General features: G+C 39.2%; 1 protein-coding gene and 1 long non-coding RNA gene across 52 annotated transcripts in view; one reads left to right on the plus strand and one right to left on the minus strand.

The window, feature by feature from the left end:
* LOC147371166 (uncharacterized) overlaps positions 1–25,637 on the plus strand; it is a 114,930-nt gene that overhangs the window by 75,851 nt on the left and 13,442 nt on the right. For 2 of the 12 annotated variants that reach the window (XR_015165947.1, XR_015165946.1), the window contains exons 2-5: positions 5,508–5,591; positions 8,895–8,995; positions 10,012–10,143; positions 15,240–15,408. This is a non-coding gene — a long non-coding RNA (uncharacterized LOC147371166). Of the gene's footprint in view, positions 1–3,590; positions 3,754–5,507; positions 5,592–8,894; positions 8,996–10,011; positions 10,144–11,201; positions 11,971–12,783; positions 13,419–15,239; positions 15,642–25,637 lie in introns of those variants that run through there. The other 10 variants (XR_015165954.1, XR_015165943.1, XR_015165952.1 and 7 more) reach the window with 8 other exon arrangements.
* Positions 5,028–25,637, minus strand: part of CAMK2D (calcium/calmodulin dependent protein kinase II delta) — a 309,080-nt gene continuing 288,470 nt past the window's right edge. For 19 of the 40 annotated variants that reach the window (XM_086407222.1, XM_086407212.1, XM_086407208.1 and 16 more), the window contains 5 exons: positions 18,795–18,870; positions 13,678–13,772; positions 11,388–11,616; positions 9,576–9,673; positions 5,028–8,434 (listed from right to left, as the gene is read on the minus strand). In XM_086407222.1, coding sequence (XP_086263348.1) covers positions 9,607–9,673; positions 11,388–11,616; positions 13,678–13,772; positions 18,795–18,870 — 467 coding nt within the window. In that variant the 3' untranslated portion in view covers positions 5,028–8,434; positions 9,576–9,606. Of the gene's footprint in view, positions 8,435–9,575; positions 9,674–11,366; positions 11,617–13,677; positions 13,773–18,794; positions 18,871–25,637 lie in introns of those variants that run through there. The other 21 variants (XM_086407229.1, XM_086407224.1, XM_086407214.1 and 18 more) reach the window with 4 other exon arrangements.

Below are 25,637 nucleotides of genomic sequence, written 5' to 3' on the forward strand. Positions count from 1 at the left end.
CACTGTACACATAACACCGCGTGGCCACGCACCAGTCAGCTGAGCGCTGCTTCCCACACAACAGCAAGTTGTTGCTTCAGCCCCTGCAGGAACAGGGTCTGGAGATGAACTGTCTGTCCTTTTGTTCGCTTTGTGAGCGGAATCTCGTGGGTGGATGGTGGATGAGATCTCTAGCGTTCACTTAGCTGTTACACTCCCCTGGCACCACACCCCACTTTCCTACTTTATTTAAAGTAATAAAAGAGAAAAGCAGAACTGAAGAAAACTGATTACTAAATGTGGTTTCAGGCACAGAGTGCCTTTTACTTCCTTTTTTTTTTTTTAAGCTTTTCATTGTAGTTAGGGCAGGGCAAAGGGGCATCTGGAAGGGGAGGATGCAATCCTGGCTTAATGGGCCCTTTGTGGGACTGGAGTTTTTGGAAGAACTTCAAGTGGAATGAAATGACTAAACTTTTCCGGTTCCAAGGAGTTTTGTTGTGTGGGGTGGGGGGAGGGGGAGGGAGGGGAGAAATCCCCAGCATGGAACTCACTGGCACATTAGGAACACAATGCGAGAGAGAACACAAAATACATTTGTGGGTGCGATGCAGAGTCTGGAGGAGATAATGACTATTTTTTCAGCGTTCCTGTTACATGTATAGCATAGCAGCTATAAAGGAGGACAATAAAAACAAACTTTTTTTTTTACTTTCCCAGTATACTTATTATATCAGACAATGTTGTTTCCTAAACTTCTTGGAAAAAACCAATACAATCTGTGCAGGTCTCTTCCCTTCCCTGAATACCCATATGCGTGCTAAGTCACTTCAGTCACGGCTGACGCTTTGCGACACCATGGACTGTAGCCCACCAGGCTCCTCTGTCCATGGGTATCTCCAGGCAGTACTGGAGTGGGTTGCCATGCCCTCCTCCAGGGGATCTTCCTGACTCAGGGATCAAACCTGCGTCTCTTAAGTCTCCTGCATTGGCAGGCATGTTCTAAGGGGAATAGCCCACTTCTAGCTTTGGGGTACATCCTTACCATTCTAAGCTGAACAGGAATATAGCATGTGACCTAAGAAATGTTTCTTTGCTGGGGAGAGGGGTAAGGGGTTAGGGGTAGAGGAAAGGAAGCAATCTTACCTTCCACTGGATGCTGTCCTGTCTGGCTATGACACTAGGAACCATGCCATGTAGTATTTTGGATGATGAAGTCTTTTAACCTGGATGATAAAGTTTATACTCTTGGAAGGACAAGCTGAAAAATGGGAAGAACCTGGATCCTTGTTTATATTGTTGAGTCACTGAATTTACCAGGTGGTTTATCTAGTTTATCAACCCTAGAACTAACTCATCTCTTGTTCTGTGAAATAATGTATTTTCCTTGTTAAAGTATTTGGACTTCAGTTTTCTATTTCTTGCAGCTTAAACAAGTTTCAGATTTGTGTATTGATGCTGAAAGTTTATTCTGTATAATAATATTTCCTTTATTTCCCCTTAAGTAATTATGATATAGGCAGTTTACAATCCCTGGGGTTCAGTTCAGTTCAGTCGCTCAGTCATGTCCCACTCTTCATGACTTCATGAATCACAGCACGCCAGGGCTCCCTGTCCATCACCAACTCCCGGAGTTCACTCAAACTCAAGTCCATCAAGTCAGTGATGCCATTCAGCCATCTCATCCTCTGTCGTCCCCTTCTCCTCCCGCCCCCAATCCCTCCCAGCGTCAGAGTCTTTTCCAGTGAGTCAAGTCGTCTCATCAGGTGGCCAAAGTACTGGAATTTCAGCTTTAGCCTCATTCCTTCCAAAGAAATCCCAGGGCTGATCTCCTTCAGAATGGACTGGTTGGATCTCCTTGCAGTCCAAGGGACTCTCAAGAGTCTTCTCCAACACCACAGTTCAAAAGCATCAATTCTTTGGCGCTTAGCTTTCTTCACAGTCCAACTCTCACATCCATACATGACCACTGGAAAAACCATAGCCTTGACTAGACAGACCTTTGTTGGCAAAGTAATGTCTCTGCTTTTGAATATGCTGTCTAGGTTGGTCATAACTTTCCTTCCAAGGAGTAAGCGTCTTTTAATTTCATGGCTGCAGTCACCATCTGCAGTGATTTTGGAGCCCCCAAAAATAAAGTCTGACACTGTTTCCCCCTCTATTTCCCATGAAGTGATGGGACCAGATGCCATGATCTTAGTTTTCTGAATGTGGAGCTTTAAGCCAACTTTTTCACTCTCCTCTTTCACTTTCATCAAGAGGCTTTTTAGTTCCTCTTCACTTTCTGCCATAAGGGTGGTGTCATCTGCATATCTGAGGTTATTGATATTTCTCCCAGCAATCCTGATTCCAGCTTGTGCTTCTTCCAGCCCAGCATTTTTCATGATGTACTCTGCATATAAGTTAAATAAGCAGCGTGACAGTATACAGCCTTGATATACTCCTTTTCCTATTTGGAACCAGTCCGTTGTTCCATGTCCAGTTCTAACAGTTGCTTCCTGACCTGCATATAGGTTTCTCAAGAGACAGATCAGGTGGTCTGGTATTCCCATCTCTTTAAGCATTTTCCACAGTTTATTGTGATCCATATAGTCAAAGGCTTTGGCATAGTCATTAAAGCAGAAGTAGATGTTTTTCTGGAACTCTCTTGCTTTTTCGATGATCCAGTGGATGTTGGCAATTTGTTCTCTGGTTCCTCTACCTTTTCTAAAACCAGCTTGAACATCTGGAAGTTCATGGTTCACATATTGCTGAAGCCTGGCTTGGAGAATTTTGAGCATTACTTTACTAGCATGTGCGATGAGTGCAATTGTGTGATAGTTTGAGCATTCTTTGGCATTGCCTTTCTTTGGGATTGGAATGAAAACTGACCTTTTCCAGTCTTGTGGCCACTGATGAGTTTTCCAAATTTGGTTACTTTCAGACAACTCATATGAACCAGGAGCCTCAGCTTTTCTAACTGCAAAGATGAGAGCAATCCGTTATTTGTTCAACTAAAGATATTTTAGTTTATTATTTAAATATTTATTATTTATAGTTATTAGTCACTGTGTTCTAAACACTGTGTTCTAGAAGCTTGGAGTACATCATGAACAAGAGGGAGAAAAATCTCCACCCTCATAAAATAAACAAAATGAGGAAACATGTCAAATAGTAATTGTAAGAAGGAAAAAAAATCAAGGAAGGAGGATATGAAGTCCTGTAAAGGAGTTAGGTGTTTGAAGTCTTGAATAAGATGGTTTGAAGTCTTATGGATAAGATTGTCAGGGAAGGCTTTACTGAGACAGTGACTTAATTTTGCAAACAAGTAAGTGGAGACAGCTGCTCGGATCTCCGAGGAAGGGTCTCGGCAGCAGCGCTGAGGTGGAAGCAGCCCAGCACGTCCGCAGAAGAGTGGTGACGAAGGTAATAGGGAGCAGTGTTGGGTCCAGCCTCGAAGGCTACGTGCAGGACTTTGGGTTTCACTCTGAGTGGTAAAGGGAACCACTGGAGGGTTTTGTGCAGAGAAGTGACGTGCTCTGACTTGTTTTAATAAGCTACTTAATCCCTGATGGCTGAATGGTGAAGAATCTGCCTGCAATGCAGGAGATGCAAGATTCTGGTTTGATCCCTAGGTCAGGAAGATCCCCTGGAAGAGAAAATGGCAACCCACTCCAGTATTCTTGCCTGAAAAACCCCATGGACAGAGGAGCCTGGCGGGCTACAGTCCAAAGGGTCACAAAGAGTCAGATGACTGAGTGACAGAGCACACACACACCAATAGTAAACAGAAGAGAGGTAAGAGGAGTGCCTGAGAGTCCAGGGAGGGGACTATTCCAACAGTATAGTCCCCTTTCCCTTCACTTTCTTACTTTCCAATAGTATAGAGAATATGATGGTGATTTGGCCCAAGGGAGGCAGCAGAAGTCGTTGTCGGAAGTAGTCAGATTCTGGTTGTAACTTGGTAAAAATAATGGGATTTCAAATGGTTAGCGTAATAAAGACACTGAGATTTCTGGCCTGATCGAAGGAAGAACTGAATTGCCAATTCTTGAGATATGAAAGATCATAAAGGGAGCAAGTTTTGTCACAATTAAAAGCTCAGCTTTGCACATTCTTGCCTAGTAGATCTCCAATGTAGATTTCAGGTAGGCAGTTGGATCTACATGTTTGGAATGTACGAGTGATCTGGGCTGGAGAAACATATTTGAGAGTCAGTAACATAACTTAAAGCCATTGAGATTAGGGCCAAGTATTCTGAGAGTGAGTGAAGGTAGAAAAAAAAAGTTCCAAAATGTAAAAGCCAGGTTGAGGAAAAGGGAACAGTTAGAGACTGAGGAGTGCAGAGAATGGTAGGAGGAAAATTAGGCCAATGTACTGTCTGAAAGAGGAAAATGTTCTCTAAGATTGAGATGGTAGACTGTGTTAAACGCTGCTGAGAGATCGGGTAAGATGAAGACTAGACATTGGCCCCTCGAATTAATGACACTGGTAACTTTGGGTAGACTGCTTCGTGGATTTGTGAAGGAAACTGGAGTGGGCTTAAGGGGCATGAGAGAGAGAGGTGGCAGACAGCAAGCACACGTAGGCCTTTGAAGGTACCTGGCTGTGAAGAAAAGAAACGGGGCATTAAGTAGAATGTCCAGTGCAGAGGAAATGATTTATGAAAAGGTGGGCTGGGGTGGGGTGGGGGGGACTTGTAGTGCCTGCCAGCAGGGGTGGGGTCAGCTGGAGGAGAAGGGTCTCAGCCTCTGCCAGGTGCATGAACTACTGATCCCCAGCAACGGGAGAGAAGGCAGGGTGCGGGGTGCAGACGGAGATGCAGAGATCATTTCTTGCTGTGGAGGCAGAAGCTGGGTCCTCGGAAGAATATGCCAGCTTATTTTTGAGAATCGTTTTGACAGAAAGGTAGAAGTACTGTAACTACTTCATGCTGCTGCTCAGACAGGTGGTTTATGACTGCTGATGATTATTCAGACCACGGACACATAGTTCAGTATGCTGATGTCCATTATCTGTCTTATCTGTTCGCACTGTTATCTGACACAGACAACCATGGAAACAGTGAAACATTTGTATAAGTCAGTAGAATTTTATTTAACGAGATCACTCATTCAAAAGGTGCTTTCTGTGTTTACTCTTACATTATATATAGTTTTTATTTATACAGAGATTCAAAACTTCAGTTACTTAAGGCCAAAATTCCTTGAGAATTTCCCCAGAATATACTGATTTACTCCCTTTCATTTTCCCTATTTTCAGCTAGATGACTACATCATTGTTTCTCATTTTTCTGCTGTAACACTTGAGCATATCCTTAGCAATATCAGTAAACCAACATAAACAGGGCAGCTCATAGCAAAATAAGAGTTATATACACGTCTAAGTAAGGAATAACCAGAACATTGGGAATATTAGTATCAGTGATTGGAACAATTATAGCTGCTGCTACTTAATATTATCCACCAAATATTATTCTAGGTACTCTTTATCCATTATCTCTAAACCCTCACATATCCTTATTAATTGGTATTTTTTCATTTTATAAATAGGAAAATGAAGGTTCAGAGGGAAGAGGCAATCGCTGAGAGTGTCAAAGACAACAGAGCCAAACGTTAAATCCAGGACTCTACACTGTGAGTTCCTCGGTTTTGGTTTGCCCACGGTTCAATAGTTACTAACATCTCATGTGGGTTCACAGATACACACACACAGTTCTTGCCTACAGAGAAAACACAAGTAAAGATGTATTTCCAAAACCAAGGTGCTGGGCGGGAGAGGTGAACACCAACCATTATGCAAGTATTGAGAACGAGTGAGCTTACAGCATGGTCTAGGGAGGTTTGCTGGAGGGGATGTTATTCTAAATTGAATTTGAAAGAATGAGTATGAATTATGTTGAAGAAGTAGGGGAAGCATATTCTAGGTTAGAAACAAACCTCGTGTGGTAGGGCGTTTAATAAACTGAACAAAGTTCACTACTTATGTACACTCAGATTTAAGCTGGAGTAACAGGAGATGAGGTGCTTGCCTGAATATTGGCGATGATCCAGAAGTGTTACATAGTCAGATGTCAGATTTGAGTTAAAAGTGGAAGCGGGCTAGCAGCCATCAGGAGGAGGGCAAGTTCAGAAATTTTTAGGACTCTTGTGTCAAGTGCTTTGTTCTCAGAAAAACTTTCCTAGGAGAGACTGTTCTTTTGTGCACACAAATAACACAGTAAATTGTCATTATCGCCAAGTTCATTCTTAGAGGGAAGCTCAGTTCAGTAACTTCATCTTAATGTCAAAGGTGAATTCTGTAATAATAAGACCATATAGGACGTGTGGCCATTGGCACTAGCCAGCCTCACACATGCAGAAATAGAGTATCCCTGAAGAAATAAAAGTGGACACATTGTCAGCAGAAATCACAAATTTATTAACTCTTAAATATATCAATCAGTCATTTACCATTATGGCAAGAAATATATACAGTGTCCCATGGTAAACTGCAGTGTTTCAAAATGAGAGAAGATAATTGTGTAATTCTGTTGTGGTGGAGAGAACAAATCACAATTTCCTCACATCTTAGTGTGGAAGACAAACTTGATCTACAGTAATACTTCAACACCACATGCTTAAAGTGTAAAAAAAAAAAAAACAAAACTCTATACCTAATATTTTTCTAAAATACATGTATGCCACGTATAGCCATTTCACAAAAAGGTAAAAGAAATTAAAAAGGGAAAAATGAGGCGATTACTTTTTCACAGATCTCATTGGCAGGTTAACATGGCTCAATACATTTACTGTATATATTTAAATATATATTGTTTTAAATTGTGTAATAATTATCAGAAAAGCTTCAATCCATCTACCATACATCCACTAGTAACAACATCTAAGGTGATTAGTAATCAACACAGAAACGTGAAATGAGGGAAAAGAGGGAGGGTTGTTTTTTTTTTTTTTTTTAATTTTTTGGTTTTTTTTTTTTTTTTTTTGCTTCTGCTTTAAAAATAGGCTTCTGAGGATTGTGAATTACTGCTGTTAAAATAAGGTTGATGAAGATACCATGCACTATAAAGCATTTCAGGGAGGAGAAAAAGCCCCACAGGAATGGAATAAACAAGGGAAAAATGAGAAGCACAAAGGAAACAGGGACATTTCCCTTTTTTTTTTTTTTTTTAAGCAGGAAAATCCTAATAACTCCTAGAAGGGAAGCGTAATTTTACTCAGACTTTGAGAGTAGCTACAAAACCACGAGTCACAGAGATCGTGTTCAAAACACTCAGAGAGGCCTGCAGTGTTCCCCATCCTCTGAACTTCCGAAGCCTGGCAGTGATCACGCAGGAGGGGCGAGGCAGAAGAAAGTGCCTCTGCACAAAATCCAGATCCATGACCAGCTGGGCGCTGTCCTGGCAACTGCTCCACTCAGTAAGACATGCTGCAGGTGCAGGAGGATCCTACTTGTCTTCCTATACGTTTAAACTGTTCTAATATCTCCAACTTAGTTAGGATCCCTATGTCCGAATTAGAGCAGAATTACAAACCTTTGAGCGCTTCTTGACCTCATCTCTATGGGCCCTGAAGATGCTCGAAGTATGAGTCCAGCCACCTCCAAGAGGCCTCAGTTTTTATTTTACCTTCATTATGCAAATTTCACTTTATTCACACTACTAAACAGGAAAAAAAAGATAAAGAATGAAAAAAAAAGATACAAAAAGAAGCAAACAAAAGTGATAAAGAAATAGGAGAAAATGAAGAAAAAATTAAAAAGCACAGGTTTGAGAAAAGAACAAAAAAATTCAATTAGGCAAATTTCACCAGAACAGTAAGCGTATACCCTAAAGTGATCAAACTTGTCAGCGATGGGAGTTTTTCCAGTTTATGTAGTTTGACCAAAAAAGACATGACTTTAGATCATAGCAAACCCACTAATTCTCACTTCCACATTCATAAATGATTCAACCCACTTTGTGTAACAGCAACACAGCTTTCAGTGAAAAATCATCCATTGCAGCCAGGATCACACCAGGAAACTGAAGGTCAGTTTTTGTTTTTTTGACTTTTTTTGTTAAACAAGCTAAAACATATGAACAGCAAAGAGTTTTTAAAAATTTACTTTTCTCTTACAAACTCTCATTCAGAGAATGGTAATTCTGAAGTCTGTTAAATCTTGGCATAAACAGAGAAACTGGATGACTAGATTGTACTCAGGAATATTGCGGAATTTTTTTTTTTTTTTTTTGCTCACCTCCCCCTATTGTTTGCCAACAATGATTGAAGTTTGCATGGAACATCCCCGTAGTTGAAGTGTAAACAATGTATAGGAAGGAATCTATGACAAGGTGATGCATCACATAGGCATTACACAGAGGACCTTCACAACTTCATGCACTCGGAAACATGCATGAAGAGGAGGGAGGACGGCTCAGCGCTACCATCCAGGTGCCTTGAGAACAGAGGACTGCAGAAGTGGCACTGCTGATGTTTAGCTGCAGAGAGAGAGGGGAGACATAAACTGTTTTATGAAGTATTATCAGATTGCTTTGCCAAAGATGAGGCGAGGCTACGGTTTTTATAGCTAAGTAACAGACTGAAAATACTATGTATAAGAGATCTTTGCGGCCATTAAGAGAGAAAATGATGTTAGACAATACTGATTTCCTGCATTAATCTGTCAATTTGTTCACACAGAGCAAAGCTAAAAATACTCAGGCTGCAATCACATGATTAAATATACAGTTTAAGCAGTCATGCTTACCAGATAAATTAATAAATGAATCGTATTATTTGGTTGAAAGAGACTAAAAGTTTAACTTCGTCTTTTAGCTTTCGTCACTATTCTTAGACTCCACTGGATGTCAACCCTAAAAGTCAACTTTACAGCCTCAAGAATAGGGAATGTGGGATTACTCTTATTTAACCAGAGGTCTTCTTTCTTTAAACCAACAGCTGGGAGCACTATTTCTTCCAAGCTTGGACAAAGTTCAGGGCTTTGACTGGGGAACAAATTCACAACGCTGCCACACGTATCTGAATCCTTCCAATCCAAGGTAAGAAGCCAATCTTAAACAACAACACAGGCATGAATTTAACTACAGTCAACTTTCAATTATCCTCTGGAATTACTCACTTTGTGAGTTCTAAATTTCAGCCTGACTTCCTCCTTGTGGTCAAATACCATTAAACTTGGCCAGGCACAGCAAATTAATGTACTTATTAACCTTAGTTAAGTGCAGAACAGGAACTGTAACCTCCTGAAAAAACAGACATCAAAGGATCCTAGAGCCGGATATAAATTAGATCTGGATAATTGAGAGTTGTCTGAATTGACCCAGATAGAATTGACTTTTGATGTGAGAACTCCACAATATTTGAAATGCCACGATCCATATGCTGAAGGTAGGGTCTTTTCAGCACTTAATACCTTGAAAATAAGGGTTATGCTACACAATGTTACCAAACGTTAGACTCAAGAGCTCATGCAGAAAATGCTGTGGATTCTCAAAGACCTTTTATGGTTTTCATTGACTACAATGCAAGAAAATATCCTCAAAGAGAGGAAAAACAGCCATGCAGCTTTTCAGTCATTAGCTCCAATCACAAAGTATCACGGAGCGAGATGTTACTTACAAGACCCATATGTGTGAATGGTTTTCAGGCCTTAGATGTATTGCCACAAAGAGGTGCTTCCTGAGAAGTTTTCTTTCCCATTTGGAATACAAGGTGGCCTATTAAGAGAAGCCTCACTTAAGCCACCTGGCATAAAATGAAATTTTCTCAAGTAGGCTCTATCCATAAACACTACAGGGAATTGTAGAAAAACTAACCTTCTAGTACTGAATGAAAGTAATCCCTTCTGTAGTAGCTGGCAATTGGTACTGTACCTCTTTGGGGTAAAAAACTCAGAAATGCACAAAGATAGGCATCTTCATTATTGTTACAGTTCTCCTGTCTTTTAATTACTTATATACATATTTATATATATATTTTTTGGAGTGAATTTCAACCTTTCTTTTTTTTCCTTCTTGACCCACTTTGGACAAATCCAACACTGATACATAATAAGGCTAAACAGAAGGCCATGTGAAAACCACTGGTGGGACATTATTAAACTAAGACATCTTGATTCTCTGGAGTGCATTGAATGGCTGTTTGTGTGGTTTTGACGACCCATCCCAAGGCCCCCAGATACGAATAGGTGAGAGAATCTGAAATGAGGTCAGCAGCTGGCTGAACTTCTACCGAGTCTGAACATGCTTTCTTGTCCTCATCTCACTACTCTTACTCGACACCACCATAATCCCCTTTACGCCACCTGGAGGTAGCCTCCTGGACCCACAGTCCTACCACAGGGAGCTGATGGCTGATGCTGAGCTTTTCCTCTTGATGCTCCTTGAACTTGGACTGTGTTCCTTTTGTTCTATTTTGCTAAATTCCACTCCTCACTTGAGACTGCTCAAAATTCTGTCTTCTCTACAAAGCATACTTCCAACTTGTTATAAGCACTTGGCTGCATGGGTTATCCATTCCCTTCTACTCTGAAGCTGATTATGAAGCTTTAGGTTTTTCTTTGGTATTGGTGATATAACAGTGTCTTTCACCTTGCATTTTATCTGGCACAAGGTAAGCACCTAGATGATATACATGGAAGAGCAACCATGCCCTCTGAGGTAGAGTGGTACAGTGAGGGAGATGCTGAAATATGTAGTACTTGCATTTTAAATGCTATGTTCCATAAGCTTCTAATATCCTAATAGAGTGCCAGTAGAAAAATCTATGAAATGAAGCTCCTTATGTGATACAGTCAGCCCATAGTATCTGTGGCGGATTGGTTTGAGAGCCCCCAAGGATACCAAAATCTTCAGATGCACAAGTCGTTTATATACAATAGTGTAGTATTTCATAGAACCTGCACCCATCCTCTCATGTACTTTAATCTCTAGAGATTACTTGTAATTGTTAATACAATCTAAATGCTATGTAAATCATTTACCTGCAAGGCAAATTTAAGTTCTTCTTTTTGAAACATACTGGAATTTCTCTACTACTGAAATTTTTTGATCCAAGACTGGTTGAAACTATGTGTGAGGAACCTTTGAGTAAAGAGGTTTGACTGTTTTGGCCATTTTAGAAACTTTTTCCTTCCACGTCTCCTTCCTCTACCAGTATGTGACAATGAAGTTGTATAAATTGTTTGCCTTATTACATGAATTCTCCCTGATTTAACCCTATCTAAAATGACTGTATACTTTCTAGGGCAAGTTTCAACCAACAAATAGCTAGTCTGATCTTCCCAGAGAATTATAGACTGCTATGGACTCCCACCAGTATAACCAACCACTAGCGTTAAATAACAGATGCCATGCTATTCACAATGGAATACGTAAAAAACGCTGACCATGGGCGTATTAACAAAGAAGCTGACAGCCTGGAAATATTTACTTGATGGGTACTGTTGGCGACCCCGAGCGGTGAAAATGAACGTTCTGCCACTTTCCATCCCGGCGGTGCCACACACGTGTCTCTTCCGACTGCATTGTTTTTGGCATTCCACTGCCATCCATGTACTGGGTGAGCCTAATGTACGCTATGCAGGCAGCATCGTCGCCCACCAGGTGCACATGAGGGTTCAGGATGATGGTGTGGATGGGTTTATTGCTTTTGGACAAAGCTGGAAGAGAAGAACATGGAAAAGAGAGCTTAGTTTCTATGCAGAGTAAACCGAAACCAGTAACAACTTCCCTTGGGACCAATAAATAGAATATCATTCATTCATTCAACTATTCACTAACGCAAAGAATTGAGTGCAAAGTATAAAGAAAAATAGCTGAAGTAGATACAGTCATTATTTTCTTTGTGGTTAAATTGTACGCCACTCAAACTTTGGGTGAAAAAGCTGGAGAGACATAATTATTTATAATGGGAAGTGGTTAGGAACAAGCCATAAAATGAACAGAGGTGGAGGAGGGCTGGCCCAGGTGCACAGAGCAGCTTATTTTTCCAATAAAGAACCGCTGGGACAGTTGACAGGATTTCCTGTGGGCTGTTGTTTTTTTTTTTTTTTTCCGCCAGTTGGAAAAGTACTTGGGGCAAGGGAAATACATCATGTATTAAGCATGGAGACTGCTGTCTTCTAAATAGGCTGGCCATGGTGTGAATCAGTTTCCCCATCTCATCCAGTGGCTCCTTTATTTAGTACAGTCCATTCCAGTAGTCCAATTATGGTTAGCCAGTAAAAATCCAAAATTTGGTGTTGGCCATATAGCCTGATTCTGATCCTCTAGCTCTCTCCTTTGATTGAGCAGCCCTCAGTAGGCTCCGTGCTTGCCTGGTGCTCAGACGGTAAAGTGTCTGTCTACAATGCGGGAGACCCGGGTTTGATCCCTGGGTCGGGAAGATCCTCTGGAGAAGGAAATGGCAACCCACCCCAGTACTACTGCCTCGAAAATTCCAAGGACAGAGGAGCTTGGTAGGCTACAGTCCATGGGGTCGCAGAGTCGGACACGACTGAGCGACTTCACTTCAATAGGCTCCAGCATTTGTTGTTTTGACAACATCTATTTATTCTAACTGTTCAATGACTAAGAGAGATGAAGATTTAGTGCAGATATTGATTGATGCTACTCTCTTTGATCACTAAAACAGGCAGAACTGTTTTACCTGTTATCCAAACATATCCTTCATTCTTAGGAACAATCTTAATTAATTACTTACTGCTACAGTCTGATAAAAAACAATATCCCATTATTATGAATATGTATTTATGGAGAGTAATGAAGTGCAGTGTTATGTTGAGGTAGGTTACAATATTAATGGGTTCATTATTCTTTTACTACAGATGAGGTGGTATCAAGCTACAGCCTACTGAAAGAAACATTACGACATGCTGTCAATCACAGCACGAAACAGAGAATATGAGAACATTTATTGAAGTTTTGTTAAGGCCAGCTTACCACATAATTATCTTTGTTTCCTTGCAAATATCTAGTGCATATAAGAAAAAGCAATTCATTGAATGTGAAAATGTGTGCCAACGCAAATATTCTTGTTAATGCTTATAATTACTGGACATAAACCTGATTATCTGAATCATTGCTATGATTCCTCTTTAATTCATAAAAATTTTATTGCAAAAGGTAAATTTACTCCCTGCATCATGCAAATACCTTATACCTAATGTCTTTAGGAGAAGGATAAGAGGAACTTCTCTTTTATAGTTTTTTTGGTGACCTGGAGGATTTCTGCAGGTGTTTCTTTTATTTTATCTGATACCATTAAAATTCTTGTAATCTGAATAAATATTTACCTCATTACTCATCTTAATACACATTTTTACCTTGGAAATGAGCACTGATTATTATTCTTGAAAGCACCCTCTATGGCAAATATTCTGGCATGCTGTAGTTTCTCTTATTTTTTCATATAAACAATGTTTTGAAAACCTAAAATAATTAAATACTTTTTGGTGACTCATTTCACAGCGTATATTATATATTTACTGGGACTTCTATGGAGTGTATTTAATCACCATCACTTTTTATATAAAATTAGGTATTTTTCAAAACATACCAAAGCTTATGGCTATTGTGTTTTTTTATTTCAAATTACAAAATTATGATGTAGGATGCTGGACTAAAGTAAGAATGCTCATTGCAGGAAAGAGCCAAAGAATCTAGAAATTCTGGAGAAATTCAGAGAAGCTGGAAAAGGCATGCTATTAAAGTAAATGTACCATTTTCAAAGTAGAATCGATGAAAGTCCATCCCTTCCACTAAATTACCCAAAGCTTCAGGTTCAAAAGCAGTAAGGCCTGGGTCACAGATTTTTCTGTAGGAAAAAAAAAATAAAATAAATGAGTTAATGTATTTTGTTGTTTCACACATATCCATTTTTAATTTATCAAACAGTCACTGAAGGAAAGAGTCTTAAAAAACAGTACAAACATAAAGTTTCTATCACAGGCCTTCCCAGGGTGGGTTGAAGAGAAAACCCTAAAAAAGAATTTTGCAGTGACCTCAGATAAGGGCAAGATAATACAACCAGTTCCAGCAGCTGATGATCTACAATGCTTTAGGAATTTCCTTTGAAACATTTCTAATTTTTAATTTGCAAGGGGAGTTCTCTAGGCTTTCCCGTTTTTATAATTCCCTAGTTTTCTAGTTATTATAAGTTTATTTTTGAAATGCTCTCCAAGTCTGAGTCAATCTCTAAGTCCTATAAAATACACTTTGCCTTGGAAATTAAATATTTTTGGAATAATGTGATACTATCTACATCATGTCAAACAGTCATTTAGACTGATGTGAAGGTAAGTGTCACATCTTGCAGTTTCTGGCAATGTCCTTAAACTTTAAATACAAGCTTAATTAACTTTTATAATTGAGAGATTCAGATGCACATTAGTTTACTTTTTAATCCTAGAATTATGATTCAAGAAAAAAGATACCATTTTAATGGTATATTCAGGGAAAGCCAATAGGCTTTCTTGAAAAAAATTCAACAAAGCATTTGTTAAATACCTACTATATAGCAAATATTCTTTGAAAGAAACACAACAGTTAATACTGGAGTGGAAATAAACACAAAGTGCCCGGAACCCAGGTCATATGTGAGAAAGGGAAGATTTAAGAGAGAATTTGAGCTGCGCTTTCTGTTTTCCAGGTATGTGGAGGGGTAGGCGACCTGGATTTCAAGAATTTAGTAGTTCACAAACTTAGATAAAAAGAATGCATACTGAAGGATTTGGGACTGTTAATTTAGTGAGGCTTCATCTAATTTCCTACAGAAATTCCCCATGTGGGCGACAAAAAGTTAAAATGTTTTTAACAAGAATACAAGTTTTAAAAAGATCATTATGGTTCTTAAAAGTACAGCTCGTAGAATTTTGGAACTGATTCTTTTAAAGAATAGTTTTAAAGTAGAAAATACTCTTTAAAGTAAGATATCACAGTGGTTTATTCATTGTGGTAAAGAAAGCCTCAGGTGCAGATAGGGTGGGAGTGGGTAGAGATTTTAAACTTTAAACACCTCAGACTTCCTGGTGGGCAGGTATTAAAGCTCAAAGTTAAATATCTCTAAGAAGCAAAATGGCAAGAACAGCGTTCCCGTGGTAACAGGGCTTGTTTTCTGCCAGGGGCTATTACATTCTCTATAAATAGACTTTTGGCTGTCAACATTACTGAATCAAAATTTTTTATTACTTATATCAGCACCAAAATCATCTGAGGATCACTGTACTATGATGGCTCTTTTTACCCAACCACTGAGTTTTACCCAACCACTCTCCTATCACAGGCTTTGGACTAATAAGAGTCACAAACTGCTCCTTGACCCGTGGGGGTGCACACTTCAAACAGGTGTTCTAAAGACCAGCTGACAGCTTTACCAATACATCCTACCATCCCCAAATGGAAGGTGCTCTGGGTTAACTACTGGACCTGAGTAATCAAAATCAAGCCAGAAGGTAGGAAAAGGAATTAGTGAGCTGAGGAACTGAATTATTTAAAACACCCTATTTTAAAGTGTCTGAGAATGCAGCAGGTGCTGTATTTCGCCACTATGGCCTGGCCAGCAAACTCCACTATTCCACAGGGGAAAGCTATCGCCATATTTTCTTTAAGTGTATGTTTGATGAATCATATGGGTCTAACAAAGTTATATCAACCAAAAGAATAAAAGAGAGCTGGTCCTATGGTGCAGGATTCTAAACAACTCTTTAACAACTATTCACCTGTTTAGTTTTCTAACAACAAATAATATGTTTTAAAATCCATTTTTTACTATTTATTTCATTCTAAATATACTCTTACTGGTGCTACTGCTGCTGCTAAGTCACTTCAGTCGTGTCCGACTCTGTGCAACCCCGTAGACGGCAGCCCACCAGGCTCCCCCGTCCCTGGGATTCTCCAGGCAAGAACACTGGAGTGGGTTGCCATTTCCTTCTCCAATGCATGAAAGTGAAGAGTGAAAGTGAAGTCGCTCAGTCGTGTCTGACTCCTAGCGACCCCATGGACTGCAGCCTTCCAGGCTCCTCTGTCCATGGGATTTTCCAGGCAAGAGTGCTGGAGTGGGGTGCCATTGCATTAAATTTAACACACATTAAATTTATAAGAGGCAGTCCTGGGATTAATTTAGTTCTTATATTCAGTTACTGTCTTCCATACTTTATATTTGGTTATCTATTTGTAACTGATAAAAAATATCTTATATAAAATTTGGAAAGAAGCAAAAAAAAAAAAAGCCCACAGTTTCATCTCCTAGAGGCAGTATCTTTTGTTCACAATTTTTGTCCCTGTTTAAAATTCAAAATCCATGCTCGGGTTAAAGTAGTAATCTGGACCTTTATAAAATTTCTGGTATATAGTAATTGTGATCCACCATCATGGAAGTGTCCCCATTATACCCCATCAACGGTGGGAAAGCCACTGGTGTCCTGCCCTCTGTGGTTAGCAGGGGTTTTGTTCCTGCTCATCTGAGGGGCAGAGAACCTCCTACATTCAGATCTGCCCTTGATTAGTGGGCATCAGTAGGATCTCATTTAGTTTGTCATTTATATTTCCTCTTTTGCTAACGGTCAGATCAGGTCCTTTACCTATTTTTTCCACTTTCCAATCTTATTGTCTCAATATAAATTAATTTTAGGTACATTTTACAAATATTTTGTTAGTTTTATTTTGGCTTTAAAAATTAAAATAGGTAAGTTCTCTCTCTAGGTAGCCCAATCATTTTCCTTTCTCATGTCTATGAGTCCCCTGCTTTTAAACTTACACCAGAGAGCAATCTCATTTTTTTAACATTTAACCCTTTCATTCAAGAGACCTATCAGTTCAGTCGCTCAGTCGTGTCCAACTCTTTGCGACCCCGTGAATCTCAGCACGCCAGGCCTCCCTGTCCATCACCAACTCCCAGAGTTCACTCAGACTCACGTCCATCAAGTCAGTGATGCCATTCAGGCATCTCATCCTCTGTCGCCCCCTTCTCCTCCTGCCCTCAATCCCTCCCAGCATCAGAGTCTTTTCCAATGAGTCAACTCTTCGCATGAGGTGGCCAAAGTACTGGAGTTTCAGCTTTAGCACCATTCCTTCCAAAGAAATCCCAGGGCTGATCTCCTTCAGAATGGACTAGTTGGATCTCCTTGCAGTCCAAGGGACTCTCAAGAGTCTTCTCCAACACCACAGTTCAAAGCATCAATTCTTTAGTGCTCAGCTTTCTTCACAGTCCAACTCTCACATCCATACATGACCACAGGAAAAACCATAGCCTTGACTAGACGGACCTTTGTTGGCAAAGTAATGTCTCTGCTTTTGAATATGCTGTCTAGGTTGGTCATAACTTTCCTTCCAAGGAGTAAGCGTCTTTTAATTTCATGGCTGCAGTCACCATCTGCAGTGATTTTGGAGCTCCCAAAAATAAAGTCTGATACTGTTTCCCTGTCTATTTCCCATGACGTGATGGAACCAGATGCCATGATCTTAGTTTTCTGAATGTTGAGTTTTAAGCCAACTTTTTCACTCTCCTCTCTCACTTTCATCAAGAGGCTTTTTAGTTCCTCTTCACTTTCTGCCATAAGGGTGGTGTCATCTGCATATCTGATGTTATTGATATTTCTCCCGGCAATCTTGATTCCAGCTTGTGTTTCTTCCAGTCCAGCGTTTCTCATGATGTACTCTGGATATAAGTTAAATAAGCAGGGTGACAATATACAGCCTTGACGTACTCCTTTTCCTATTTGGAACCAGTCTGTTGTTCCATGTCCAGTTCTAACTGTTGCTTCCTGACCTGCATACAAATTTCTCAAGAGGCAGATCAGGTGGTCTGGTATTCCCATCTCTTTCAGAATTTTCCACAGTTTATTGTGATCCACACAGTCAAAGGCTTTGGCATAGTCAATAAAGCAGAAATAGATGTTTTTCTGGAACTCTCTTGCTTTTTCGATGATCCAGCGGATGTTGGCAATTTGATCTCTGGTTCCTCTGCCTTTTCTAAAACCAGCTTGAACATCTGGAAGTTCATGGTTCACATATTGCTGAAGCCTGGCTTGGAGAATTTTGAGCATTACTTTACTAGTGTGTGAGATGAGTGCAATTGTGCGGTAATTTGAGCATTCTTTGGCATTGCCTTTCTTTGGAATTGGAATGAAAACTGACCTTTTCCAGTCCTGTGGCCACTGCTGAGTTTTCCAAATTTGCTGGCATATTGAGTGCAGCACTTTCACAGCATCATCTTTCAGGGTATAAATGGGAAGTTGAGAACTGATTTTTATCTCCACTCAAATAGCTAACTTATAGACCCACATTCTTTGCACGATAATCCTCCATGCCCTATTTATTTGAAAGTTTTATTTTTATTTGCTCAAAGTGACTTCCTCTATACCTATAGTGTACTTTAACATTAGAACCCTTTCTTTAAAGAACATTTTATTTAAGAGACAAACTCCTAAAAGAGATGAAGATAAAGTTCAGCTGTACTGGATGTTGCCTCCTGATCTCTCTCTGTCCCATCACCTCTGCAGACGGTGAGGAAAAACACGCCTAAACCCAGATGCACTTTTTCTGTGCTTTCCTGTTGCTTGTGTTTTTAACCTCATGGACTGCTCTGCTTGGAAAGCCTTCTCTCACATGGAGATGAGCTCTGACAAAGAAATCCCCAGTTTTCCTGTCAGAAGTCTAATCTTCTCTCTCTGCATTCTTAAATACACTTGTTTCTCTCCTGGGGCATTATACCTTGAAATGAAGCTACTGTATCAAGCCTGGGTTGAATATACATGAGTTCAGGTACACTGAAGAATGCATTCATATAGAAAACACTTAGTCATATGCATGAAAGCAAAATAAATGTGCCTCTACTCACGTGTAAGCTTCAAAGTCCCCATTGTTGATAGCTTCGATCAGTTGTTCAGTGACTTTGATAATCTCTTGCTTTCGTGCTAAAGGCAAAGACAAAGAGTTGGGTGAGAATAAAGGGTAGAAGCCATATCAGATTATTCTAATGATATTGCTATTTTCCTCAAACAGGGTACTTCCCATTTAAGACAGCCCTCTCAGTATCGCGGTGTTTTCCTCTCTACAGTCTTGCTGCCCAGAGCTCTCAGATCAATGTTAGGTCCTTGTTCCGAGAGCCTGGCAGAAACAGCAGGAAACTGTTCTCAGGCCCTACTTCAGACCTGCAGATGCACAGTCTAACTTTAACAGGACCCCTGAGTGAGCAGGTCCATGTTGGGCAAGCACCACTGCATCCCCTTTGTTAGAAAATGACATTCACCTGGAAGGTCAAGGCTGTATTTTTTTTACAAATTAGTTTTTATTATCTTTATCTCAACATGATTGAGTTTATGAACCTTTTTCTCTTGCCATTAACAACTGTGTTATTTAAAAAGACAGTCAAAGTATCATGTTACTAATATGTCTTTCTTCATAGTATTGCTGAAATGCATTGAGGCATTTAATTTATATAAAATTATTTTACTGTTTAGCTCAACTAACTCTATGAAAGGGGATGCTAACACTGTAATTGCCCTCATATGTAGATAAATGGCCTTCCGTAAACTGTAAATTGGAAAAACAATGTGTGAATTAATGCTATGGATGGAGCTAGAAACCTTCCTATATAGCTGTCAACACTAACATCAAACATGATCTGCTTCTATTCCAAGCCCACAACTGGTAAAATTGTTAATATAGTTGACTTGGCTCAAATTCCACCTATTTCATCTGCCTCAAGTGTTCTTTTCCTTTTTGGAAAGCCTACTTTGTATTATTTGGCAATTAAGGATATACTATATACCATGACAATTTCTTTAGTTAAATTATTACTAAACTTGGTTGACTCTCTAATGTCTTCCTAGTTAGATTAAAAGCTCCCTGTGGGCAAAGAACATGTTATTTCTTTGTATCCTCTAAAAAGCTTTATCCAATGTCTTTAATAAAACAGATGCTCAATAAGTTTGTGAATTTGGTCAACTGATGTTGAAAACCATTTCCTTATTTCAGAACATTATTCTCTTACTAACGAAATAAAAGCATGAAATATTTTAAAAATTAAATTTCACTGAATTTTAAGAACATTGTGGTACTTCCTTAAGTCACTGGAAATAAACAGGGTAATCACTAAAAGTTATTTCCACTCTATTATAGTGAGGTAATAGGGCTGCTGTTCATCATAGAAAAAACTGAAGTCTGGTTTTAGTTCTTACTGATTAAAGGCAACCAGTTTGCATTTTTAATGAATCTGATCTTTTTAAAGTACATTCTTAACCACAAACTTAAATGTTTACACTCACTTTCAAAACTCCAGGTTATCTAGGTTTAAATATCCCTTATTTAAAATAAATGTTCTGCAAAACCTAACTTGACTTCATTGAGACTATCTGAGACTACCTTATAAAATATGGTTTGTTGATAAAATGGTTACTAACAATGTCAAGGTTGATAGTATAAATAAGTATCACCATATAGGGTAGATTCCATACTCAGTTATTTCATTTACATTGAAAAAAAATAACAGAGTTTCTTAGTTCCTAAACACACTTAAAACATTTCTTTCCCATGCTCTTTTGATGAATAAATAGCTATTATATACCAAATATGAAAACATACTGACAGAGTTAGTGTCAGGGAATAATTCTATAACACGGATGGTGCCAATGGCACATTTTAGCTTAAATTTATTTAGGCAATAGGAACTTCCCTGGTGACTCAGATGGTAAAGCGTCTGCCTACAATGCGGATCTGTCTCTGGCCTCAACAGTGTGAACATCTGGCAAAAAGGCATGACAGCTGACCCGATTCCAGAATATACAGGACAGTGATGTGGGGGAGCTCAGAAAATGAAATTAGGAAAATGTGACTATACAAAACTTACTCCTTGTATTAAATCCTCATTTAAAACTAATAGATTCCCTAAGACACAGTGTGGCTAATCAGTAAAAACTATAGAAAACAATGTCAGTTTTTTAGAACAAAAAAAAAAGGAAAAACGGACGTAAGATTACTGCCCTTTGAAGAGCCTCATTAGGCCAACTTAGTTTACAAACTGAGAAGTTCAGAGTCACTCTCTGAAAGTCTCTGGGTTCCTTCACAAGCATAGTATGGTATTAGAAACACGGGGTATACATGGCCTCGTCTCACTCTGAACTGCTGTGCAAATACTCACTAGCTCTTCAACAGTTGGCATCCCTGCAACTGGCTTAATCTTCATCCTGCATAATCAAAGTGACACAAGTTGCCTTCTTAGTTCTTATGTTCAGAAACAGTGGTGCTGGAGCTGGCAGGACGGCAGATGGGAGGTGGCCAGGATGCCTCTGTGCTGCATCATCATAAAAACGTGAGGCTCTTGGCTTGGGAGGGGCCTGGAACTCAGGAATCTTTAGAGTGCTTATTTCCCCAGAGCAAAGGCGAGTGAGTCAGGGCAGCTCATGACAGCTGACTCTTTAAAGGAAAGCAGGAGGCTAGGGATGAATCATTTGTATGTAGTAGTCTGTTGTGGTTGGAATGGTTGCCACAGTGACAGAGGAAGATGGAGGGTTTGGTTCTAGCCAGGTCTCGTCTCCTCCGCAGTGAGGCTGAGGGATGCTCGCTGGGTGAAGTGCCTCAGTGCCTCCGTTCTGTGGGGAGGGCCATTTTCCTCTAGCCCACCCTCTCCCTGAGAGAACGTGATGGCCACTATGGAAGAAGTCCAAGTGGGGCATCTGGGATGTGTCACTAACTACACTAGAGGTGAGGGAAGGGTGTACCAGGAAGGTGTTCCCTGAATACCCGAGGCTTCTACCTTGTGGCTAACCATTTAATCACAGAGAACTGATTACCGAATAGTTTTAGTGATAGAATTGAGGTGCTCAAGCCTATACCCACAGGTCCTAAAGGAGACTTCCAGGTTCCTAGGGGAAAGGCAGGAGAGAAAAGCAAATGGGAGAAATATTCCAGATCCTGAGTACAATCACATCCCATGCAATTCTGCAAAAGAATTGCAAATAGCGTCATGTTCCAATTCATATTTTTTGGCTCTTTATTGTTCTAAAGAAGCCTGGAAGAGTAAAGAGTGTGAATGGTGCAAGTATTCAAAACAAAACAAACATCCCTAGGAACTGAGAGTGATTATATGATAAAATAACTAATAGATTTCAACATTTCTCAAGCAGTATGAGATCTGGGCATCATGGCAGTTCCCTGAGATACGCAGACAGATGTTACCCCTCTTGTCAACAAAGTCGAGAATACAGGTACTGCCCAAAGCCACAGAGCTTGCTGATTAGTCCCTTACACCATCTTGAAATATTCTTGTTTCACTTCTCCCAGCTTTTCTTATCAATCATCTGATCACAGCATCTCACTCACATTTGCCACATGGACTTTAAATGTTTCAGTTCCTTTTAAAAGGCACAGTCCGAGGCCCTCTTACCATATACCGTTATCCCTACAGTTCTGTCTATACCAGCGCTTTAAATCGCTGAATATCCCATGACTCCCAGGTTGTTCTAGACTGTTCCTCTAGGTCTGTATGTCAGTGCCTACTTTGGAATTTCCATTTGGATATCTCAAATGCATCTTGAACCCAACATACCCTAAACTGAGCATATGAATTTCTGTCACCTATTTGCTCTTCCAGGGACCTCATCCTGGTGAATGGCAACATCATCCATTTACACAAGCCAGAAAGAAACCTGAGAATCATTTTTGATTCCCTCATCCCACCTCTCCCAATCCAGTACTTCAAGCCATACTGAGTTTGCCTTTTAAAGGCCTTACACATTAATCCACTTCTTTTCTTCTCATCACTCTAGTACAACCAACCATCATTTCTTATCCAGAATAAATAACTAAAGAGGGACTATTAAACCTTGTAAAATCTAAACCAGGGAAGCCCAGTTGTATATGTGTGTGTATAGATATACACTCACAATGTATACAAGTATACAATGGAATACTACTCAGCCATAAAAAGGACACAATAATGCCATTTGCAACAACATGGATGGACCTAGAGATTATCACACAAAGTGAAGTCAGAAAGACAAACGCCGTATGATATCACTGATACGTGAAATCTAAAATACGACACAGACGAACTTATGAAACAGAAACAGACTCACAGACAGAGAGAAAAGACCTGTGGTTGCCAAGGGGTGGAGGAGGCATGGATTAGGAGTTTGGGACTACAGATGCAAGCTATTATATACAGAATGGATAAGCAACAAGGTCCTACTGTATAACACAGGGACCTATATTCAACGTCCTCTGATCAACTATATGGAAAGGAACAGGAATTATAACTGAATCACTTTGGTGTACAACAGAAATTAACACAACACTGTAAATCGACTATAATAAATTGAACAAATATTTGTTCTGTTTAACTACTACTTCCACATTCATGGAGTTACTGGGTACTTGCCTGCCAGAGACTTGAAGGACACGGGTGTTGAGTGACTTGTTCAAGTCATCCAGTCAATTCAAAAGCTGTGCCAGGACTGGAACTTTATTTGGCTGAGGTGTTTGTCTGCTGTTTAATTCACTAATCTATGTTCTTTCCAGCCCACAGTGCCTAATTCAATATTTTGAAATCATAAACTTAAATGAACCACCTAAATGCCTTTGCATTTTCTCTGGCAAGGTGACTGACAACTTAATTACTGGGCCAGAGTTGTAATTAATTATTACACCAATTCAAAAAAATTGGATCTCCCATGGTTTGTCTTTTCCATGCTGCCATTAACAAAAACAATGGTTTGGAATAGTTATTATCTTAGGAAAATATACAAATTAGGATCATTCTCATGCTCTTGGTAGTTTTATCGAAAAAGGTACCTGTCAACTCAGCTATGTTTGGAGTTTCCTGTGGAATTAACAGCTTGTTTCTTAGTCACTTTTTATTTCACTAATTTCATATATTATTAACAGTTGGGAGAGTAATTTCCATTATTTTGGCTTTTAAAATCAAAGTCAAGGATTCTGGAGTTGATTGGGTTAATAATTTACAATATTTTATTCAAATATAACACCTGGAAAGTACCAAATTTCTATTCAAGATTGCTTTCAAGTAGCTCACTTACCCAAAAATCACCTGTTCAATAACATCAATATTTCAGCCTTTTAATTGCTGGAGATCTTCAAGATTTAAAAGATACATTATTCAAATCATCTATGTACTTTGCTCTATAAAAAACTACTCTTAGTTTCAAAGTATAAATTGTTAATTGGGGAAGAAGTACTATTTAGTCCTGTTACATTGCTATGGCCTGATAATAAATGATTAACAAATAATTAAAAACAGAAATGTATGGCACTGAAATCATTTGGTGTAAGTGAAAGTGTGTTTAGATTTTTTTAAAAAGGTTTGTGACAATATCATTGGGTTACAAAATATGGCTGTGTCGATGAGCTTGAATCTGAAGATGAAAAAAATTTACTATTTACTACTTTTTAAAAAGGATTAAAGTATTTGTAAAGTATTTATGAGGATTTTCATTAAAAATGGCTTAGATACACGTTTCAGAGGCTAAAGAAGCTGTATGAGAGCAAATAGAATGTCTGCTGATACGAGAGCACTCAGTGCAGCCACACTCAAGTAACTGGGTAACAGTTCTGCCACCCCAGCTGACCTGCAGAAGCTAGAAATAGGACAACATTATGAATATATTAAGATGTTTTATTAATAAGATTGGTGTCACACCACTTCCAGTTAAGAGTTGACTGGTTCAAAGATTCATGTCAACTGCTTAGATTGAAGATTAAAATTGTACTCTTTAAGTATCAGGCTTATATACTTGCATAACAAGAGAAATATTAAGCATTCTCTAGAGGTATTTCTTTCTTCCACTGCAGAACTAAATAAGGTGACAATCAAAACTATTGTCTCAAAAGAAAAAATCAGATTTATAGAAAAGACAATGAGAGGGTTTTTAAATATGTGGAAAGTTCTTTTTAGCCTTTTTTTTTTTTTTTTTGAGGTGGTGTATTGTCATGAAGGAAATACAGCTTTCCCTAAATCTTGGAACTATAACGATTCCAACTAACCCCTCCAATCAATTTTACATGATATTAGCCAAAACAGGTCAAAAGTTAAGGTCAACCTGCTAATGCTCTGTCCTTCAGTATGAATATGCAGCAGTGTCAAATACTGAGAAGGGTTAAAATTCTGTGCAGCCATGAGGATAGGTATATTCTTCAATGATTTCTACTACTGTTGCTTAGCTTATAATTAATTTATCTTCTTTTAAATAACTTATTCTTTTATAAAAAGTATAAAATTAGTTCACACAAACACCGAGTTCAGTGAAAAAGAATTCACTATATTCTTAGACAAGTTTATTTATAACTACACCTTCCTGAATAATTTAATTGGTAGATTCATGAGTGCTCCCTTGCAACAAGAATGCAGGAGGGTAGTAAAACACAATTCTCTGTGTTACAGAACCATCTTATATCTTTTTTCATTTTGCAAAAGACAAAAATAAAAACCAACCAAACAAAAAGATCCATCAAAATTAATTGAAGTGTGGTTATCTTTGGATTTTTTTGAGAAAGAGCTAGTAAAGAATCCACCTGCAATGCAAGAGACCTGGGTTTGATCACTGGGTTGGGAAGATCTGGAGGAGGGAATGGCAGCCCACTCCAGTATTCTTGCCTGGAGAATCGCATGGATGGAGGAGCCTGGCGGACTGCAGTCCATGGGGTCACAAAGAGTTGGACACGATTG

Source organism: Bos grunniens, chromosome 6 (genome assembly GCF_055505025.1).
Source record: "Bos grunniens cultivar Pamir isolate PY7600 chromosome 6, Bosgru_T2T1.0, whole genome shotgun sequence".
NCBI classification, from domain to species: Eukaryota; Metazoa; Chordata; class Mammalia; order Artiodactyla; family Bovidae; genus Bos; species Bos grunniens.